Source organism: Equus quagga, chromosome 5, assembly GCF_021613505.1.
Source record: "Equus quagga isolate Etosha38 chromosome 5, UCLA_HA_Equagga_1.0, whole genome shotgun sequence".
Taxonomy (NCBI): domain Eukaryota; kingdom Metazoa; phylum Chordata; class Mammalia; order Perissodactyla; family Equidae; genus Equus; species Equus quagga.
In genome coordinates, this window is record NC_060271.1 from 104,078,676 (window position 1) to 104,099,773 (window position 21,098).

Genomic DNA, 21,098 nt, shown 5'->3' on the forward strand with positions numbered 1-21,098 from the left:
ATAAAATTCACCATTACAAACTGTACAGTTTGATGGTTTTTACCATATTCACTATATCTTGCAACTATCCCCACTGTTCCTGAACATTTCATCACCCCAAAAAGAAACCTCCTACCTGTTAGCAGTCACTCCCTGTTCCCCCCTCCTCCTGTTCTCTGACAACCATTAATTTACTTTCTGTCTGTGCAGATTTGTCTGTTCTGGACACATCATCTAAATGTAGTTATACAATATGAACCTTTTGAGTCTGGCTTCTTTCACTTAGCAGAGTGTTTTCAAGGTTCATCCGTGTTGTAGCATGTATCAGGACCTCATTCCTCGTTACAGTTGAATCGTCATCTGTTTTATGGTTATGCCACATTGTTTATTATTCATCAGTTGACGGACATTTGGATTGTTTTTGCTTTTTTGGCTTTCATGAATAATGTTGCTGTGAACATCTGTGTACAAGTCTTTGTGTGAACATTTGTTTTCATTTCTTTTGGGTAGATACCTAGGAAGGGAATTGCTAGGTCCTATGGTAACTTTTTTTTTTCTTTTTTGGCTGAGGAAGATTAGCCCTGAGCCAACATCCATTCCAGTCTTCCTCTGCTTTGTATGTGGGTCACCTTCACAACGTGGCTGACAAGTGGTGTAGGTCTACGCCTGGGATCCAAACCTGTGAACCTGAGCCACCGAAGCGGAGTGCATCAGACTTGACTACACCATGGGGCTGGCCCCCTATGTTTAACTTTTTTTTTTTTTGTGAGGAAGATTAGCCCTGAGCTAACTACTGCCAATCCTCCTCTGTTTGCTGAGGAAGACTCGCCCTGAGCTAACATCCATGCCCATCTTCCTCTACTTTATACGTGGGACGCCTACCACAGCATGGCTTGCTGAGTGGTGCCATGTCTGCACCCGGGATCTGAACCAGCGAACCCTGGGCCACCAAAGTGGAATGTGCTAACTTAATCTCTGTGCCACCAGGCCTGCCCTATATTTTCTTATAATTAAAAAAAAATATTTATGAAAATTTTACTTTTACTTTTCAAATTTGGTCTTTAATCTACCTAAATTATTTATGGTGTAAGGGATCTAATTTTATTTTTCTCATATGGGTAATGATTACCCCAGCACCATAGAATAGTCCAGTATTCACCCCACTGATCTGGAGAGTCTCGTCTGCCTGCCACGTGTCTCATTGCTGTGAGCATGTGGACCTCCTTCTGGGTTCACCGTTCTCCACATTGCTGTTCATTGCCTTCTTTATTTCTTTTTGCGGCTGAGTATTGCTAGGGGCGAGATTTTATTAATCTTTTCATGGAACCAGCTTTTGGTTTTGTTCTTCTCTTTTGTATCTTTGTGTTCTTTTTATTATTTTTTGATCTTTATTATTTTCTTGATTCTTCTTTCTTTTCCCTTCTCCCCTCCAGTTGTTCTAAGTCATATAAAATTTGCTTTAATGAAAACACACTCAGGAAATATTTAGCTCTTCAACTGTATCACGTTTTGGCACATCAAAAATCCATCTAGGGCATTGGGGCCACTGCCACACCTTTTCCCAGAGTGGCTGTGCCGTTCTGTACCCCTAGCCACAATGTATATGAATTTCAGTCGCTTCGCATCTTCATCAATGTTCAGTGTTAGCAACCTGAATCTTATTCTGTTGAGTGTGTAGCAGTATCTCATCGTGGTTTTAATTTTTGTTTCCCTGAAGATGAGAGTGTTGATCATCTTTTTCATGTGCTCCTTGGCCTTTTATATGTTTTATTGTGTGAATTGTTTGTCCAAATACTTAGTCTCTTCTTTTAAAAATGGGGCTTTTTGTCTTTATCATTGAGTTTTAGGAGTTCTTTATACATCCTAGATACCCGTCCTTTGTCAGATAAATGTTTTGTGAAAATTTTCCCCTTGTCTCTGGCTTGCCTATTTATTTTCTTAATGGTGTCTTTTGCTGTACTGAAGTTTTTAGTTTTGATGAAGTCTAATTTATCAATATTTTCTTTCATGATGACTGCTTTTTGTATCCCGCATAAGAAAGTTTGCCCACTGCCAGATCACAAAGATGATTCCTGTGTTTTCTTCTTTTTTATTTTATTTATTTATTTTTTTAAAGATTGTCACCTTAGCTAACATCTGTTACCGATCTTATTTGTTTGTTTGTTTCTTCTTCTCCCCAAAGCCCCCGGGTACGTAGTTGTATATTCTAGTTGTAGGTCCTTCTGGTTGTGCTGTGTGAGACGCTGCCTCAGCATGGCTTGATGAGCGGGGCTAGGTCAGTGCCCAGAATCTGAACTGGCGAAACCCTGGGCCGCCAAAGTGGAGCATGCAAGCTTAACCACTTGGTCTCGGGGCTGGCTCCCTATGTTTTCTTCTAAAATCTTTATAGTTTTAACTTTTATGTTTAGGACTATACTCTATCTCATTAATTTTTGGGTGTGGTATGAAGTAAGGATTGTAAAGCATTATCTTTATAATTTTTTTTAAATCAACACTACATCATTTTGTCCTATGTATTTTGTGAGACTGATAAAACAGCTGAACTCACTAATGATAAAATATATTATACCCTTCATTTATTCAAACAACATATTTACTGAATACCTATTAAGTGTCATGATTAAGCACTACAGTGATTTTTTTTTTTTTAGGAAGATTAGGCCTGAGCTAACTACTGCCAATCTCCCTCTTTTTGCTGAGGAAGACTGGCCCTGAGCTAACATCCATGCCCATATTCCTCTACTTTATACGTGGGACACCTACCACAGCATGGCTTTTGCCAAGCGGTGCCATGTCCGCAGCTGGGATCCGAAATGGCGAACCCCAGGTCGCTGAGATGCGGAACGTGCGAACTTAACTGCTGCACCACCGGGCCAGCCCCTGGATATTTTACAATATCCCTATAATTGATTAAATATTTTGTTTTAATGCGTATGTTGGAAGATTTGTGTGTGAAGAAGTGTCATTTCTGTCCTCATGTTTGCATGTGAGTACCTGGTACACAGTAATTAAGCAAAAATAACTCAAGTTGAGCTCTGGACAAATTATTTACCTGTGGTTAGAAAATAGTAAATACTGATTTTAGCATGAAATACCTCACTTTTAAAAACATCGTCCTTTTGAAAGTTATTTCCTGAGTGGCTCTGTAGGTAGAAACTATTTTGACATCAAAATGATAAAATGCTTTTAGAGAAAAGAATCACTATCAGTTTTTATAAGATGATCTTGTCTGAAGAGGGGGATAGTTTCTTGATATCCCTTCTAGTTTCTTAATTCTCTTATTAATGAAGTGCCAATTAAATAAAAAAAGGAGCAGAACCCATCTGAGTAGTTATAAATGGAATGGGAACCAGATTAGTTCTTGAGACGAGATTGATTTTCTCATAGGATTGAGATGACTTTTGTCTATTTGGGGCAGTGGCAAAGGTGCTGGGGAGATTACTGCACCTGCAGGGTGCAGGGGGTGCACCTGGATTGGAGAATGCAGGCCGCCTGGGAGGGCAAGTGCTGATGGATCTGGGTTTCTGGTGCTCTCATCTCTGGGAAGCTCTTTAGTTGTGAGAATCAGAGCCACTGATTTTGGGTCTCGCCACTCGTATGTGTATGTCCATCTAGAACATGCTGGTCTTCTAAAAACACGTTCCTTAGCCTCTGGTGAAGAGAAGCTACCCTGATGTCCCTGATTTTGAGAGCCTCGGGTGAGCCACACACAGAAACGTGGATGGTTTCTTCAGGGCCAGCCCAGAGCAAAGTCCTCAATTAGAGGGTAAATGAACACCAACACTGAAACATGGTGTTGATGAGGTTCTTTACGTAATTTTGCTCTGAAAAGATGATTTCTGTCTTTTCATCTGTTAAGAAAGTGAAGAGAATGGTTCAAAGTGGCAGTCTCTTGTAATAAGATTTTTGGGGGGTGGTTTTCCTTTCTTCACTTGCTTTCAGTTTAGGGACAGCCTTGGAGGCTGTGCCTGGTTCCCTCTGACCCTTACATCTCTCCAGGAGGTCTGGGACGGTGATGAATGTCTGCTGAGTGCAAGGCACCTGCCCACATCCTGGTAGCTGAGACTCTTTGTGCCCCTCACAGCCAGCCAGTGACAGGGTCTTGTTGAAGGCTTCTGGTATCTATCCCCCATCATTCCATTTCATTTTATTTTATTCCCATCATCTCCCGCCAATTTGAGCCTTCCATTTCTCTTCCCTGTGTCGTAGCCTCCTGACCCTCTAGTCATCACATAAGCTCCTGCCTGATGCGTATTCCCACAGTACGCTTGACCTCTTCCCAGCTCGTGGGCCTGGCAGCATGTCCAGCACATAGTAACCTCTTAAGAAATGCTTGTTGAATGAATGAATCCACCTGTTGCCAAATCTTTAATGGGTTCCCCTTGCTTTTAAAGCTGTAACTTGACTTTCAAAACCCATCAGCTTTGTCGTGAGGCTTCCATGTACACACCCAGCCATAATTCCTACAATCACCCCCTCTTCCCACCACACAGCTCAGTTTGCAGCCAAGTAAGGCTCCCTGTTCTCTGAGCACCATGATGCTCTTCTGTTTCTGTGCCTTTTCTGACTTGGCCCCTCCCCTCCTTTTTCCACTATCACTGCTTGGTTTGTGGTCTTTATTATTGTTTTTGATTATTTTATTAGTCCTCTAACCAAACCTCCTGTTTTCAGTCTCTCCCTTAGCAGAAATGTCCATGCTGCAGACCCGGTACCCAAGCTAGGCCACTGACTTAGCCTGGAGCTTGTTTCCTCATCTATAAAATAGGGATAATACAATAGTGATGACCAACTTGTGGGCCCTGCAGAGTGATAAAACTATATACTTAAAAGTTATGGGGGGGCTGGCCCCGTGGCCGAGTGGTTAAGTTCGCGCGCTCCGCTGCAGGCGGCCCAGTGTTTCGTTGGTTCGAATCCTGGGCGCGGACATGGCACTGCTCATCAGACCACGCTGAGGCAGCATCCCACATGCCACAACTAGAAGAACCCACAACGAAGAATACACAACTATGTACCGGGGGGCGTTGGGGAAAAAAAGGAAAAAATAAAATCTTAAAAAAAAAAAAAAAAAGTTATGGGGCCGGCCCGGTGGTGCAGCGGTTAAGCGTGCACGTTCCACTTTGCCGGCCTGGGGTTTGTCAGTTCAGATCCCGGATGAGGACATGGCACTGCTTGACAAGCCATGCTGTGGTAGGCGTCCCACATATAAAGTAGAGGAAGATGGGCACGGATCTTAGCTCAGGGCCAGCCTTCCTCCGCAAAAAAGAGAAGGCTTGGCAGCGGATGTTAGCTCAGGGCTAATCTTCCTCAAAAAAAAAAAAGTTATTTGAAGAATCATGTAGTTAATACTTGAATACATTCCAGCTGTGAAAAATTCAGCTATTCATAGATGCTTATGTTACAAAATGGATTCCTACTTTTATAATCCTCTGCCTGCCAATCTCCTCCTTTCTCCTGGGATAACCACTGTTAACAGTTTGATAACCTGTCTCCTTTTCTGGGTACATATGTACCTATAAATATGACGTGGTATATTTAAAGCACCAGCCTCAGAGCAGTCATTTCAATAAATGGTACTGATGATTATTGCCATCAAATAAATTTCAGGCTCCAATTTACCTTTCCATCTTTTTCTTAAAGATTGGCACCTGAGCTAACATCTGTTGCCAATCTTCTTTTCTTCTTCTTCTTCTTCTCCCCAAAGCCCCCCAGTACATAGTTGTATATTCTAGTTGTAGGTCCTTCTAGTTGTGGCATGTCGGACACTGTATCAGCATGGCCTGGTGAGTGGTGACATGTCCGCACCCAGGATCCCAACTGCAAAACCCTGGGCTGCCAAAGCTGAGCACGCGAACTTAACCACTCGGCCACAAGGCTGGCCCCGTCCATCTTTTTCTAAGTTTTTATTTTTTTGCTGGGAAAGATTCTCCCTGAGCTAACATGTTGCCAGTCTTCCTTTTGTTTGTTCTTCCCCAAAGCCCTAGTAAGTAGTTGTATATTCTAGTTGTAAGTCCTTCTAGTTCTGCTATGTGAGCTGCCGCCACTGCATGGCTGCTGACAGATGAGTGGTATGGTTCCACACCTGGGAACTGAACCGAACCCAGGCTCCCCAAGTGAAGTGCGCCAGACTTTGACCACTAGGCCATCAGAGCTGGCTCTACCTTTCCATCTTTATCACTGGCGACCTCACTTAGGCTTTTTTATTTTTTAAATGTAATTGCTTTCACTTCTCCAAGTTTACCCAGCACTTTCCTGCTTATGCACCTTTGCTTGTGCTGGTCTTTTCCATGACAAATTAAATGGCCGCTTCTTCAAAGAAGCCTTCCACAGTCCCCTAGATGAAGGGAAACTTACTGTCTTCTGAGCTTACTGTATGTCAATTATAGCATTTATCACTTTCTACATTTTATGTTTGAGTTTATATGGGTAAGGTTGTTGTTGAGCAGGGTATATCTTACCTTGCACTAAATTGTAAATTTTTTTAGGCTAAGTTGTATCTTGTTTTTATTGGTTTTTTTTTAAACTTTTTATTTGGAAATAATTTTATACTCACAAGAAGGTGCAAAAATAGTACAGAGTGTTGCGGTATACCCTTTATCCAGCTTCCTTTAATGATAACATCTTACGCAACTATAATTAAGTTCTATCTTTAATTCATTTTTATAGACCCCTCTGTGGCTCTGTAGAGCCTGGCGTACAGTAGGCGCTCATTAGCCTTAGCGCATGATGAATGGATTAATGTGCTCCATGGGCTTAGACCCACATCCAGGTAATAGATTGTCATCCCATCCTTGCTCCCAACGTTGCATCACACTGGCTAGCACCGATCAGTTTCAGGAGACTCAGCCTGAAGCCATGGACTTTTCCTGCCTCTCTTCTTGAACACTTGGTTGACCCACCAGGCAGGGAGGACAGGAATGGCTTCTGGGATACATGCCACACTTGGGATTTATTTCACAATTATACCTGAGGAGGGAAGTGGCTGCGAGTATAGATGTGGTGGAATTGGCTATGAGCTGATTGTTGATGGGGCCAGGAACTTAGGGGGTTCGTAATAACATTGTCTTCTTTCGTATGTAGAATGAAATTCTAGTTGTAGCTCAATTCTTCATCTCAAAAGTTAAACACACACACACAAACCCCACTGTATTGCCAAAGCATAATAACCATTTCTTTCTTAGATTTTAGAATCCGTTTCTACTAAGTCACACTAGCAGGACAGAGTTCCTAGCAAGATAACGTACTACCTCAGGTTCTACCAAAATGCACGTAATCCATGTGTTTGGGTTGAAAATGGAATTGATTATTATACCAAAAGGAGCCAGAGAAGATAACGGTTGTTTTCAGTAATTCCCTGTGACTTTTCACAGAAACACACTCTGATCTTTGATGGAGGTTTATATACAATGGGTCCCTCCTTGTCTCAGCAGAGCAGATATTGGGGTCCTTGGATGTATAGTCAAGAACTTGGTTGTTCCTTTTTAGAAGGTGATCGGTCCCTATTTATCTATAAAGAGAGATGCCTATGTTGCCAAAACAGAGGACAGAGGAACAGTAGAGGAGAAACTGTGCTGTGCAGTTAGGAGGTAAAGCCCCAGCTTACTCAGGCAAGGGAGAGAGCGGCGTGTTCCTGTCTGCTCAGGGGGAAGTGAAAACAGCAAGGGCAGCCCAGTGGAGGTGGTCACGGGAGAAGAGATCCAGCAGCGTAATGGCAGCCCCTTAAAAACTCTCAGGGGGAGCCCAGTCCTGCATTGCCAATCCCCAATGGCCTTTCTATTCCTCAGTATCTTTATTCTGCCGCATATCCTAAAGAAATGGCCATCCAAATAGGGACATGAGTAAACACAATAATATCAAATGAGGAACATAAAACAACAAGTATACACTGATCACAGCTATCAGGAAATACGTAAACCCCAGCCAGGATTCAATGTATTACATAATCAACGAGTATGTTTTATTAATCTACTATTTTTTAGCTGTGTGGCATGAGCAAGTGACTTCTCTTTGCTTCAGTTTCCTCATTTATAAGTGGGGAAAATAACAAAAGCTGTTGCATTCACTCGTGAGAATTAAATGAATTAATACATGTAAAGTTATAGAAAGATACTTGGTACTTAAGTGCTTAATGTGTTTTACTTTATTCTCATTATTGATCTAGATTGGAAGATAAAAAGATATGAATGGCACGAGTATTTTTTTCTGTAAGGTATTTAAAGCGCATTAAAAAATCAAGTTTTTAAAATCCTGTTTTTTTTTTTTTTTTTACCATTTAATTTGTTCTTGTAGAGAAAACTCTTATAAGGACCTGAAAGAAGCTCTAGGTAATGTGGTGGACATGGATGTGCAGTTTGTGGGAAATTTTTATCATGCCATGTATTTCACACTGTATGTCCCTGTTAGAAATGTGATTGGAAGTGCCTTGACCTTTAAGTCTGAAAGCTTGGGGTAGGAATGGTGTAACCTTTTCTTTTGTGCTGGTTGACTCAAGCTGCTGACGACTCCGTCATGGTGATTGCTCTTCTAGTTGAGCATACTTTTTACTTTTTCATAAAAAAGGTTTTTTTTAATTGGAAAAACAATATGTGCACATGGTAAAACATTTAACAATACAAAAGGGAATAAAGCAAAAAGTGAGTTTCCAGCTTGCTTCAGGCTCCCAGGCTCCCTCCCTAGAGGCAGCAACTGGTGTTAACAGTTTCTTGAATATCCTTCCAGCACACGTTTGCACGCAACACACATGCACATGTGCACAATTATAGCGTAATATATGTACTGTTCTGCATCTGTACATCTTGAAGAATATTTCCTATCAAAGCACAGTAATGCACCTCATTCCTTTTCATGCCTACATAGCATAAGGTAGAGTCATAAAATTCCAAAATCAATTTCATGTGATTCAACCTAATAACTTTGGGAAATACATTTGTATAGTCGGTCTCCTATGGATAGATGTTTATATGTATTTTTTATCCTTGGGTATTATAAATAGTGGATCTCATTGTACATGTTCCTGTGTAAATATGAGGGTGTGTATGTAGGATAAATTTCTAGAGTGGGTGGCTGGGTCTCATGTGGAGTATTAAGCTTGATAAATCCTGCCAATTGCTCTTTTAAGTGGTTTTACCAATGTATGTTGCAATCAGCAGTGTATGAGAACATAGGCAGAATTCTTGAGAGAAGAAAGAATGAAAGGATGGAGCTTTCATTCTCGCCTTCTCTCTTTTTTGTTTTTAAAGATTTTATTTTTCCTATTTCTCCCCAAAGCCCCCCAGTACATAGCTGTGTATTTTTAGTTGTGTGTCTTTCTAGCTGTGGCATGTGGGACGCCACCTCAGCATGGCCTGATGAGCACTGCCATGTCCGTGCCCAGGATCCGAACTAGCGAAATCCTGGGCCGCCGAAGCGGAGCGTGCAACCTTAACCACTTGGCCATGGGGCCAGCACCCTCTTGCCTTCTTTGTACTCAGCAAACACTGAGCTGATCTCCTCGTGAGTGTCAAGGGAGGACTATGTGCCCGGAGATGGTTTGTAATAATCATAATTATGACCACAATTTATTGAGCACTTACTATTATTTCATTTAAGTCTTACGACAACCTGAGAGGTGCGTTCCATTATTAGTATCACCATTTAACTAATGAGGAAAATTCAGGAAGAGAGACTAAATAGCTCATTCAACATTCCACACTAAGTACTAGTGGAAAAAGGTTGCCTGCCTCGAGATCCTGCGGTCTTCTCCCTGGTACTTTGCAGTTTATATAAAATGAAGAACATATTATTTTTATTTTGGGTAAAAAATGATCACAGTCTATTATCTTTAATCCTATATATATGTATATCTTTAAGGAACTTATATTTCCTTTTCCCACACCAAAACGGTAAAATTGAATCTTAAAGTTTATTCCAACTTAAAGGTAATTTGAAATAATTATCTCAAAAGGATATCTGCACCCCATGTTTCTTGTAGCATTATTTACGGTAGCCAAGATGTGGAAACAACCTAAGTGTTCCTTGACGAAGGAATGGATAAATAAAATGTGGTATATATATATATATATATATGCATATGTGTATATATATATATAATTGAATATTATTCAGCCATAAAAAAGAAGGAAATCCTGCCATTTGTGACAACATGAATAGACTTTGAGGGCATTTTGCTAAGTGAAATAAGTCAGACAGTGAAAGATAAATACTGTATGATCTCACTTATATGTGGAATCTGAAACAACCGAACTCATAGATACAGAGAACAGTTTGGTGGTTGCCAGAGGATGGGGTGAGGAGTGGGGAAATGGGTGAAAGTGGTCAGAAGGTACAAACTTTCAGTTATAGGATAAAGAAGTTCTGGGGATGTGATGCACAGCATGGTGATTATAATCAACAATATTGTATATTTGAAGATTGCTAATAGAGTAGATCTTAAAAGTTCTCAACACAAGAAGAAAAATTTGTGACTGTGAGGTGATGGATCTTAACTAAACTTATTGTGGTAATCATTTTGAACATATACAGATACCAAATCATGATGTTTGTACACCTAAAACTAATACAGAGTTATTTCAATCATATCTCATAAAACTGGAAAAAAATAGAAAACTTTTAAAAAGATAATAAGAAACAGTTAGGGGCCAGCCTGGTGGTGCAGTAGTTAAGTTCGTACGTACCACTTTAGCAGCATGCAGTTCACCAGTTTGGATTCTGGGTGTGGACCTGGCACTGCTTGGCAAACCATGCTGTGGTAGGCGTCCCACATATAAAGTAGAGGAGGATGGGCACGGATGTCAGCTCAGGGCCAGTCTTCCTCAGCAAAAAGAGGAGGATTGGCAGCAGATGTTAGCTCAGGGCTAATCTTCCTCAAAAAAAAAAAAAAGAAAAGAAACAGTTAACTGGATTTGAATTCTAAGCATTTCCTTATATTCTTATATGTTGTGATACTGTGCTTTTTAAAAATATAATTTTATTATAATTATATATGTATATATGTATGGAAATATGTGCATAATATATATAACATGTAATAACTATTTCAGATGATTTTCTGTTCTATTGTATGTTTACAATAGAATTTTTGTATGTTTATACAATAGTATGTTTGCATGTTTGCAGAATAGTATGTTACATTTAGTTTTAACAAGTCAGCTATCCAGTAAAAATATTCAGTCTTCAGCTGTTTTTATATTTTTATTTTCTTAATTGTCCCTGTAATATTGAATTTTAATCAGGTTCTGGTTGGTGCAGATGACAAGAACAATCACCTTAAATCCTTCTGAAGTAAAACAGAATATGTCAATAAATTAATTAAGGGCGGGGTCAGCACCTTTTTTTCTTTGCCCCAGTGGGAAGCACGGTCATGTCGAAGGCTCTGAATTAAGGCTGCAGTCTCTTTGGGAGCATGGCTTTGAATCCCACCACTGCCTTAGTATTTTTTGGTTGGTTGGGGTTTTTCTTTTTTACAGTTAAACCAATTTATTTGTGGTCTTATCTTGTAACACATTTGTCTCAATAAGCTGATGTTAAAACAATAGGAGCTTAAATAGTTTGTATTGTATATCATGGAACGGTCCAGTTGATCATTTTAGTTTTTGTTTCATTTCATTTTGCAAGTCATTATAGTTTTGCTTCACTTCTCTGTCTCTCTTCTTTTGGTTAATCTTCAGCCTAAGCTGGAAGAAAGGCTGTTATTTTTCTGGGGACACGATCAATCCAGATCTGCATTGCTCTTTAATAGGTGGCAATTATGTGTTGAGTTTTTCAGGGTAGTCATATTGACTTCTGTAAGTATTAGGCCTTCTTGTTCTTTTTGTTGGATGATCATTTGTAAATCTAATGTAGCAATGGCTGTGTAGCAGCATTTAAGACTCTGAACATCATATATCTGGTAACTGCAATGCAGACAGACACTAAGATGAAAATTATTAGAGTTTGCAAAGCATTTCAAAGCCATATTCCTAGATTTTGAAAACTGGACATTGAAAGCATGTGATGTAATCCATTTGGATCGTCCTTATATAATCAAGTTTCTTTTTCCCTTTAATTTGGGTAGAGTTTGTTCAACCTTACTAGTATATGAAGAATTAGTCCTATATCTGGTAATTGTTAAGGATACAAGTCTTGGGAATACCGAGAGTAAAGGACAATAATCTAGGACCTTAATCCAGAAGAGGGGGAAGAAAATAGCCGAGAAGATACATATGCAAAGCTAAGGGGGTGCACATACAAAGAAGAACATGGCAATCAGTGGGGTCTTGTTCCAGTGGTCTTGCTGGGAAACAGCTTACCTCATGTAGTCATCAGCTTGTTCCAGGGATCTAGGGCTGGGCCTTATTATTTTTTTTATTGTGGTAAAAAACACATAAAATTTACCATTTAAACCATTTTTAAGTGTACAGTTCAGAAGTCTTAGGTATAGTCACATTGTTATGAAATAGATCTCCAGAACTTTTTCACTCTGCAAATCTGAAACCCTACAACTTCCCTCTCTCCGCTCCCCCCAGCGCCTGGGAACCACCCTTCTACTTTCTGTTTCTATGAATTTGACTACGTTAGATACCGCATGTAAGTGGAATCATACAGTATTTGTGTTTTTGTGACTGGCTTATTTCACTTAGCATAATGTCCATAAGGTTCATCCATTTTGTAGCATGTGACAGATGTCCTTCCTTTGTAAGGCTGAATAATATTCCATTGTACGTATTACCACGTGTTGTTTATCCATTCATCTGTCGATGGACATTTGGGTTGCTTACATCTCTTGGTTACCGTGAATAGTGCTGCTGTGAATGTGGGTGTGCACATATCTCTTTGAGACCCTACTTTCAAATCTTTTGGAAATATACCCAGCAGTGGGATGGCTGGGTCAATGGTAGTTCTATCTTTAATTTTTTGAGGAACCTCCATACTGTTTTCAATAGTGGCTGCACCATTTTACAATCCCACCAACAGTGCACAAAGGGTCCAATTTCACCACATCCTCACCAACACTTGTTACGTTTTTTTTATACTAGTCATCCTAATGGATGTGAGGATACCTCATCATGGTTTTGATTTGCATTTCTCAGATGATTAGTGATGTTGAACATCTTTTCTTGTCTTTTTTTTTTTTTTGAGGAAGATTAGCCCTGAGCTAACTACTGCGATCCTCCTCTTTTTGCTGAGGAAGACTGGCCCTGAGCTAACATCCATGCCCATCTTCCTCTACTTTATATGTGGGACATCTACCACAGCATGGCTTGCCAAGCGGTGCCATGTCCGCACCTGGGATCCGAACCGGTGAATCCCGGGCCACCGAGAAGTGGAACGGGCACACTTAACCGCTGCGCCACCAGGCCAGCCCCCTTTTCTCATTTTTTAAATTGGGTTATGTGATTTTTTTGTTGTTGAGTTGTAGGAGTTCTTCATATATCCTGGATATTAACCCTTTATCAGATATATGATTTGCAAGTAATCTCCCCTGTTCTGTACATTGCCTTTTCACTCTGTTGATTGTGTTCTTTGATACACAAAATTTTTTAAGTTTGATGTAGTCCCATTTGTCTATTTTTCCTTTTGGAGTCTGTGTTTTTGGTGTTATAGCCAAGAAGTCTTTGCCAAGTCTGGTGTCAGGAAGCTTTTCCCCTATGTTTTCTTCTAGGAGTTTTATAGTTTTAGGTCTTACATTTAGATATTTAATCTATTTTGAGTTAATTCTTGTATGTAGTGTAAGATAAGGGTCCAGCTGAACTCAGCATCATTTTTGAGTCAGGCTTCCTTTATCTTAAAGTTCCCAGAAGAAACAAGAGGCTTCTTGTGGCTTCTGCAGCGGCCATCCCAGGCCTTTGAGTTCTATCAAAGTCACTTACGTTGTGCTGGAGAAACATCTACGAGCACTTGCTAAGTGTCTGATGGGTTTCAGAAGTGAGGGCAAGAGATACAAAGATGGATAAGGCAGGGAGCTCTCTGGGGTGATGTGAATGCTCCATATCTTGATAGAGTTTGGGTTATAGAGGTTACGCATTTGTCAAAACTCAATGAATGTATGCTGAGGGTTTGTACATTTCATTGCATGTAAAGTTTACATCCAAAGAAAAAAATGAAACAAATATTGAGCTCTAGTTAATGATATGCATTCTTAAGTTTTTAGAGGGAAGTGCACTGATGTCTGCAATTTACTTTAAAATGCATCCAAAGAAAAAAAGGATAGATTAATAGACGGATAGGGGAGTGAATAGGTGATGACCTAGTATGTTTAAAATATTAATGAGTTTTGCTCCACTTTTGACATGTTTTATAATAAAACATTGACAGAAAAAGATGAGAAGATAGCACCAGAGGGAGGCTGCTCTTTGCCTCACACAGCGTAGTTAGGGACCCCTGTCCTGCCCTGGTCTTTTGAGGGGGGGCGGGAGGCCATGAGGGTAGAACTGGTTAGAACTGAAAGCATTTGCTCCCCTTTGGAGCCTGTTTGTAAACCTCTGAGTCATTCCCAGATGTGCTTTCTATCCTGAGGGGTTAGTCAGAGTAATTTGAATGACTGATGATCAGCGATTGTTAGGGTCCCCCAGTACCTACAGAAAGGAATACTATGCTTTGCGTCATAACTTAGTGTACAGTTATATGTAACTGAGACAAAAGTTTCATGAAACTATGGTTTAATGCATTCTGACATTTTCTGTTCAATTTCTGGAAAGATGTCAGTTTTGATCCATTAATGGGTTAAGAACTGACAGTTTGAAAAATGCTGCTGTAACACATAAACCGTGGAGACTGAGAGATTGACATATATCATTCAGTAGTTAACAGTGAACATTATCATAAAAATCATTAGCATTTTCAAATGTTCCTTAGAGCTCAAAGCCCAATAGATCTGGTTTTTATTACATGATTCCACTGCAATTTCTTAGTTGTGTGACCTTGGAAAAGACATTTAACTTTTCATCCTCAGTGGTCATCTGTAAAATGGAGATATTAGGGGAAATACACACTTCATAGAGAGTTTGAAAAGGATCAAATGAGGTGATGTCTGTAAAGTGCTTCGCAGAGTGCCCAACTGAAAGGCCTCGATAAGTGGTAAATATTTTTATCCTCCACAACTTCGTGAACTTGGGTATAGGTTTGAGCCTCAAAAGAAATCAGAATGGGCTTAAGGAATATGATGTCTCTCAGTATCTTCTTTAGTTCTTTTTTCCTATTTGTTTTTTATAGAAGTAACCTTCAGGAGTACCCAGTTGTTGGCTGTAGCACTCAGTAAAACAGTGCTCAGTTTTTCAGCAGTTGGTGGTGATGGCATTGGCAAGAGTGCCATTTGGAAACACGGGGAGTTTTGGCAGGCTGAGTGGTGTTTGTTGTTGGAGACTGCCTTGGCATAATCCTTGGTGAAAGAGGGATGCCAGGGGTTTCTCAGTGATTCATCCCCTTAGCGTGGAATTTTGGATAAATTGCATCTTCTTGGGGGGTGGGCAGGAAGGGCCCGGAGGACCTCATTACAGAGGAGTCTCCTCTTTGAGATTACTTGACTGAGGGATTGTTCCACACCATTTGGATTTCCTTCTTTTTAATCTGAACAATGTTGGCTGCTGGTGGAAATAATTAGACAGAAAATGTTCTGGTATTTTTGGCACAATTAAAATTTGTACGCTTCTTAATTTAATAGACTCTTAGGATTTTACTGCTGGGAGAGCCCTTAGAAGATCAATGCAACTCTGCTGCCTGATCGGTGAGGTCGTCCTTCAGAGTAGGGGCAGCAGCGGGCCTTCTGGCACGAGGTCCCCTGCTCTCGCTCGTGTCTGGCTAGAGAAGAGACGTAGTGCTTTTGCTGGAGAACTGGTACATTTTAACATAGCCAATCTAAGAAAACTATTACTGTTACTACTGTGTGCTCCTGCAATGCCTTTGAATGCACATCTTACCGTCTACTGTATTTACCAGTTGATTACCTAGGACAGCAGCCAATTTAGAAATCTCAGTGGCTTAACACAACAAAGATGTATTTATTGCTCACCTATCATGTCCAATCAGAGTCAGGGTGAGGAATGTCTGTTCTTCTCTGCACAGACACTCAGGGTCTTGGGCTGACAGGGGCCCATCCTTTTATAGCTATTCAGGACACAGGCCTTCCGGGTTGCCATGGCAGGGAAGAGAATTAGCACTCCTTCTTCTGTGCTTCTGCCCGAAAGTGATAGAGTCATTTTGCTCATAGCTCATCAGTCAGAACTGGTCTGACCCTGCCTAACTGCAAGGGGGCTGGAAATTCGGGGGAACATATGGAGTATTTGGTGAGCGTTACCAGGGAGAAGTGGTACGTGGTATTGTTAAAACTGGATATTGAAAAGAATGCAACTTTCTCTTCTCTGGATCTACCAAGTTCCATTACTCTCCCCTTTTTCTAAGCCTCCAGGTGTGTGGAGGCCATGATGGCGGCAGCTTTTACTGATCGCCTGGTGGGGACGGGGAAGCTGCTGCCAGCCACAGTGTGATGGGGTCCCTGAGCGGAGCAGCAGGCAACACAGTAGAGAAAGAGTGGGGGCAGCTGTGACTCCATCTTTGTGTCGTTGGCTAGAAAACCTCCCTCTTCCCCCTCAGAGGATCCCTGGAACCAGTGGATGTTACCTTGGCCAAAGGGGTTATGCAGATGTGCTTAAATTAAGGATCTTGAGATGGGGGATTATCCTGGTTTATCCCAGGGGCCCTAAATGCTATCTCATGTATCCTCCTAAGAAGGAAGCAGAGGGAGATTTGACACAGTGACAGAAGAGGAGGAGGCAGTGGGACCTTGGAGGCAGAGATTGGAGTCCTACGGCTACAAGCCAAGGAATGCTGACAGCCACCAGAAGCTGGAAGAGGCATGGAGTGGATTCTGCCCTGGAGCCTCTGAAGGGAGCGTGGCCCTCCTAACGCTTGATTTTGGTCCAGTGATACTGAGTTTGCACTTCTGGCCTCTGGAACCGTGAGGAAATAAACTCCCCTTGTTTTAAGCCATGGAATTTGTGGTAATTTTTGGTAGCAGCCACGGGAAACTAATATACTTAGGTTCCCAGTTTCTGGGTAGTCAGTGCCCTGAGGAATTGGTGACTGCAGCGAAGACTGGGAAAATGGGTCACTGGGGCATTTAATGGGGTGAGAGTGAGGATTTTCTTTTTACACTTTTTAAATTTGAACCATGTGAATGTTCTACGTACTCAAAAAATAAATAAAATTGATCTTTATAGATCTGTAAACCCTACAGTAGGAGAACGTGGTTAATTTTATTTATTCATTTCCCTGGGTAACATCCGGGGCAGCTTGTCTTCTGTGGAATACACTTTGAGTAATTCTTTTCAAAATGTTATCCCATGGGCCTCATCATCCCAACTCTTCCAATGTCTTCTCTCCCTGTGGTTCTTCTGATGTTTGGGTCTAGATCAGTGGGGGGAAAGAATTATGTGGGTGAAAATGAATGATGGTGTAATAATGACAACTTTTAATTTGAATTTAAAAATGTAACATAATTAAAAATTACCTCAGAATTTCCTCTCACTCTGGATCAAGGATTCCTAACTGGTGTGCCGAGATTTAATTTCCTCAGCCTTGGGTTCGACGGGCAAGGGCCAGGGCGATCAGAACCCCCAGGCTGGTGGCTTCCGCTTCCAGAATACCACCCCTGACGCCAGTATGCTATGCAAATATTATTTTTAATGTGTGCAGTGATGTGGCAAGGTTGGTAAATACTGCTATAGGTAAAATGTGGCCTTATATTTTAAAAATATATGTTGCGTAAAAATAGCTGTGGAAAACAAACAAACTGGTTGGGTCTTTGGGAAAATTCTAGTGATTGTTGCTCCAGTGCTGGAGTCCTCAGCCTTTTTTCCGCTGTGACACTCGTGATGAGCATGGTCATGACCTCGTGCTCTTCTGATGAGGGCATTGCATTGGCCTTCCTGCAGAGCCCAAAAAGCTGGCTCAGCTCCAACATCTCTCACATAAGCCCCATAGGAAAAGAAGGCCAAGTAACATTTTAGGAAGTGATCTTGATTTCACTCTTATTTGCTAAGAAATAAGTCATCGAAAACTTGAGTATGTCCACTGTCTGTAGGAACAAAGTCCTTCTGACCCACCTCATACCTGACATCACAGTTGGGAACCACCGTCCTCACAGAGTAGGTAACATATCATATTGTGGCTACCTGAGTATAAGTTGATTTCAAACCACCAAATAAGTGATAGGTTTTTTTTAACTATTGTTGACAAGCAAAAATAAATTTTAATGGTGTTACATGCAGTATATAATTAAGAACTCTTGTCAAGTTCAATTTTCATTTGAACTGTAATATTTGTTGTTCTGTTGTGTCCTGGTGAGTCTGATGATGTTGGTAATGTCTGTTCTTTCTGTTTTTTTGGAAAAAGTAACTGAATTAGTATGTCAGTGTAGTACTATCTGAAGAAATCTAAGAGCTGTTAAAATGCTTAAAAATAAAATGATCAATTCTCCCTTTGTTCTCTTGACAGGATAATTGAAGCTATCTGCATAGGTTGGTTCACTGCAGAGTGCATCGTGAGGTTCATCGTCTCCAAAAACAAGTGTGAGTTTGTCAAGAGACCCCTGAACATCATTGATTTACTGGCAATCACGCCGTATTACATCTCCGTGTTAATGACGGTATTTACAGGCGAGAACTCGCAACTCCAGAGGGCTGGAGTCACCTTGAGGGTGCTTAGAATGATGAGGATTTTTTGGGTGATTAAGCTTGCCCGTCACTTCATTGGTCTTCAGACACTTGGTTTGACTCTCAAACGATGTTACCGAGAGATGGTTATGTTACTTGTCTTCATTTGTGTTGCCATGGCAATCTTTAGTGCACTTTCTCAGCTTCTTGAACATGGGTTGGACCTGGAAACATCCAACAAGGACTTCGCCAGCATCCCTGCTGCCTGCTGGTGGGTGATTATCTCTATGACTACAGTTGGCTATGGAGATATGTATCCTATCACAGTGCCTGGAAGAATTCTTGGAGGAGTTTGTGTTGTCAGTGGAATTGTTCTATTGGCATTACCAATCACTTTCATCTACCATAGCTTCGTGCAGTGTTATCATGAGCTCAAGTTTAGATCAGCTAGATATAGCAGGAGCCTCTCCGCTGAGTTCCTAAATTAATGCACTGCCAATCAATTCTTGTATAAACTTTGATAGAAAGAGGTGACGCTACTTCATATTCACGCATTTCTTGCTGGGTGAGCACTGCAGTGGTACTGTTATCATCTTGGTAGGGTAAGAATTATCCTTCCCAGCCGAAGGGATAAAACAGTTTACTTATTATGGAGTAAATAGGATTGAAACTGCAAAGGAAAAGTAATGACTCCTAGAGTAAATTTTAAGATCTTACTTTATTTAGATTTGTCTCCTCCATGCCTTGAACAATTACACTTTTTGTGTTTGTTTTGAAGTATATTATTTGAACATTTTAAGACTGGAAGCTACTATTTTCCAAATGTTTTTCCATCTTATGAATTCAGAAGAAACTTGGAAGTTACAGTGTTGTTTTTTGCTGGAGAGTAACATTTTCATTTCTAAATGTTTTATAATCTCTCATATCAATGTCAGAAGTATCCGGGAAACATATGTCACATGCAGGAACTGTTTGACAAATACTTACAAAATTTGGCCAAATTTTAAACTGTATAATGGAGCTAGATACAAGCAAGAATAGTATTTGAAAAACTTTTCCAGCATATTTCTCAGTTCTCTGACATATTCTTTTTCCTGTTATTCACCTTATCATACAGCTTCATGGAAGCTTGTATATGTTCTCTCTTTTCTATTTTGGATTTCTTTTCTCTCTTTACTGAAATGACTCAAAAGAGTATTTCAGAATGAGGAGAACTTGTATTGTTAGCATTTCATTGAAGTTTATTTTTTTATTCATTGCCTTTACTAGGTGATAATTGTCCTCACATTCAGATGTCCAAACAAGAGTATTTCCAATGTAAAAATGATAATAGAAATAGTTTGACATTATGACCCATATTTATCTTCTTCTGCTCTTGAATTTTTCCCCCAAACACTATCCGTTTAATAAGCCTTACCAGATGAAAGGATATTTATATAGGTTTTTTATACCAAAGTCATACTTAGATGTTGCTACTGGATTGTCATAAATAGAGAAATTAAATATTTCCTTACTCTTAGTTGCTATGTAGCTAAGCCAATTTTAAGCCAGCTTAAGGCAATGAATACATAATTATTTGATCTGATCTTCAGCATTGTGAATTATAGTGACACCAAAACTTCTTGTAACAATATTGAATAATATGCCACATTAATCTGGTAGATTATTAGGACTAGACAATGTAAAACTGATGACTCTTTAGTGCTGAATTTTAGCATTATGAGTTAGGATTTTGCTTTGTTGTTAACCAGTTGCCATAAAGAAGTCAGTGTATAAACAAAAAATTAAAATCATTGATTCATGAATAATTTAATGTTGTCCACTGTAATTTAGTGGGGGTGGAGAAGGGATGGGGCCAGGATATATTTATGAAAGAAAGGGTTAGCAGAAGTGTTCCCTAAAGAAATGTCAGCCATCCTCTAGTTCACACCTCAGCCTAGTGCAGGTAGAAAACCAGGGTGAGAGAGGATACGATTGCGAAGGAGTTGGGGCTAAAACCTGGGTCTCTAGAAACTAGCCCAGCTGCTTATTCTTTTTTTTTTTTTCTTTTTAAGATTTTATTTTTTCTTTTTTCTCCCCAAAGTCCCCCAGTACGTAGTTGTATATTCTTCGTTGTGGGTCCTTCTAGTTGTAGCATGTGGGACGCTGCCTCAGCATGGTTTGATGAGCAGTGCCATGTCTGTGCCCAGGATTTGAACCAACGAAACACTGGGCCCCCTGCAGCGGAGCGCACGGACTTAACCACTCGGCCACGGGGCCAGCCCCCCAGCAGCTTATTCTTAACACACCTCTGGGTTTTGAGAATAACCTTGAGAAGCCACACTTCTTTGCCCTTTCCATTGTTGAGGTAATAATAGCAGAACTGTTCCTTTTCCCTAATTTTCTTTTCTGACTCTGTGTGATATTTTGGCCATTAAGAATCTCACTCCATCTTCCCTACTGCTGCACACTGATGTGCTACTTATTACATACTCAGAATAAATTCTGTTACTTGTA

The 21,098-nt window shown here is 40.4% G+C and overlaps 1 protein-coding gene across 2 annotated transcripts in view; it reads left to right on the top strand.

The window, feature by feature from the left end:
* KCNG3 (potassium voltage-gated channel modifier subfamily G member 3) overlaps positions 1–20,633 on the top strand; it is a 41,222-nt gene extending 20,589 nt beyond the window's left edge. For both annotated transcript variants that reach the window (XM_046663162.1, XM_046663163.1), the window contains exon 2: positions 18,445–20,633. In XM_046663162.1, the coding sequence (XP_046519118.1) occupies positions 18,445–19,090 (646 nt within the window). In that variant the 3' untranslated portion in view covers positions 19,091–20,633. The remainder of the gene's footprint in view (positions 1–18,444) is intronic.
* Positions 20,634–21,098: the final 465 nt, after the last annotated feature.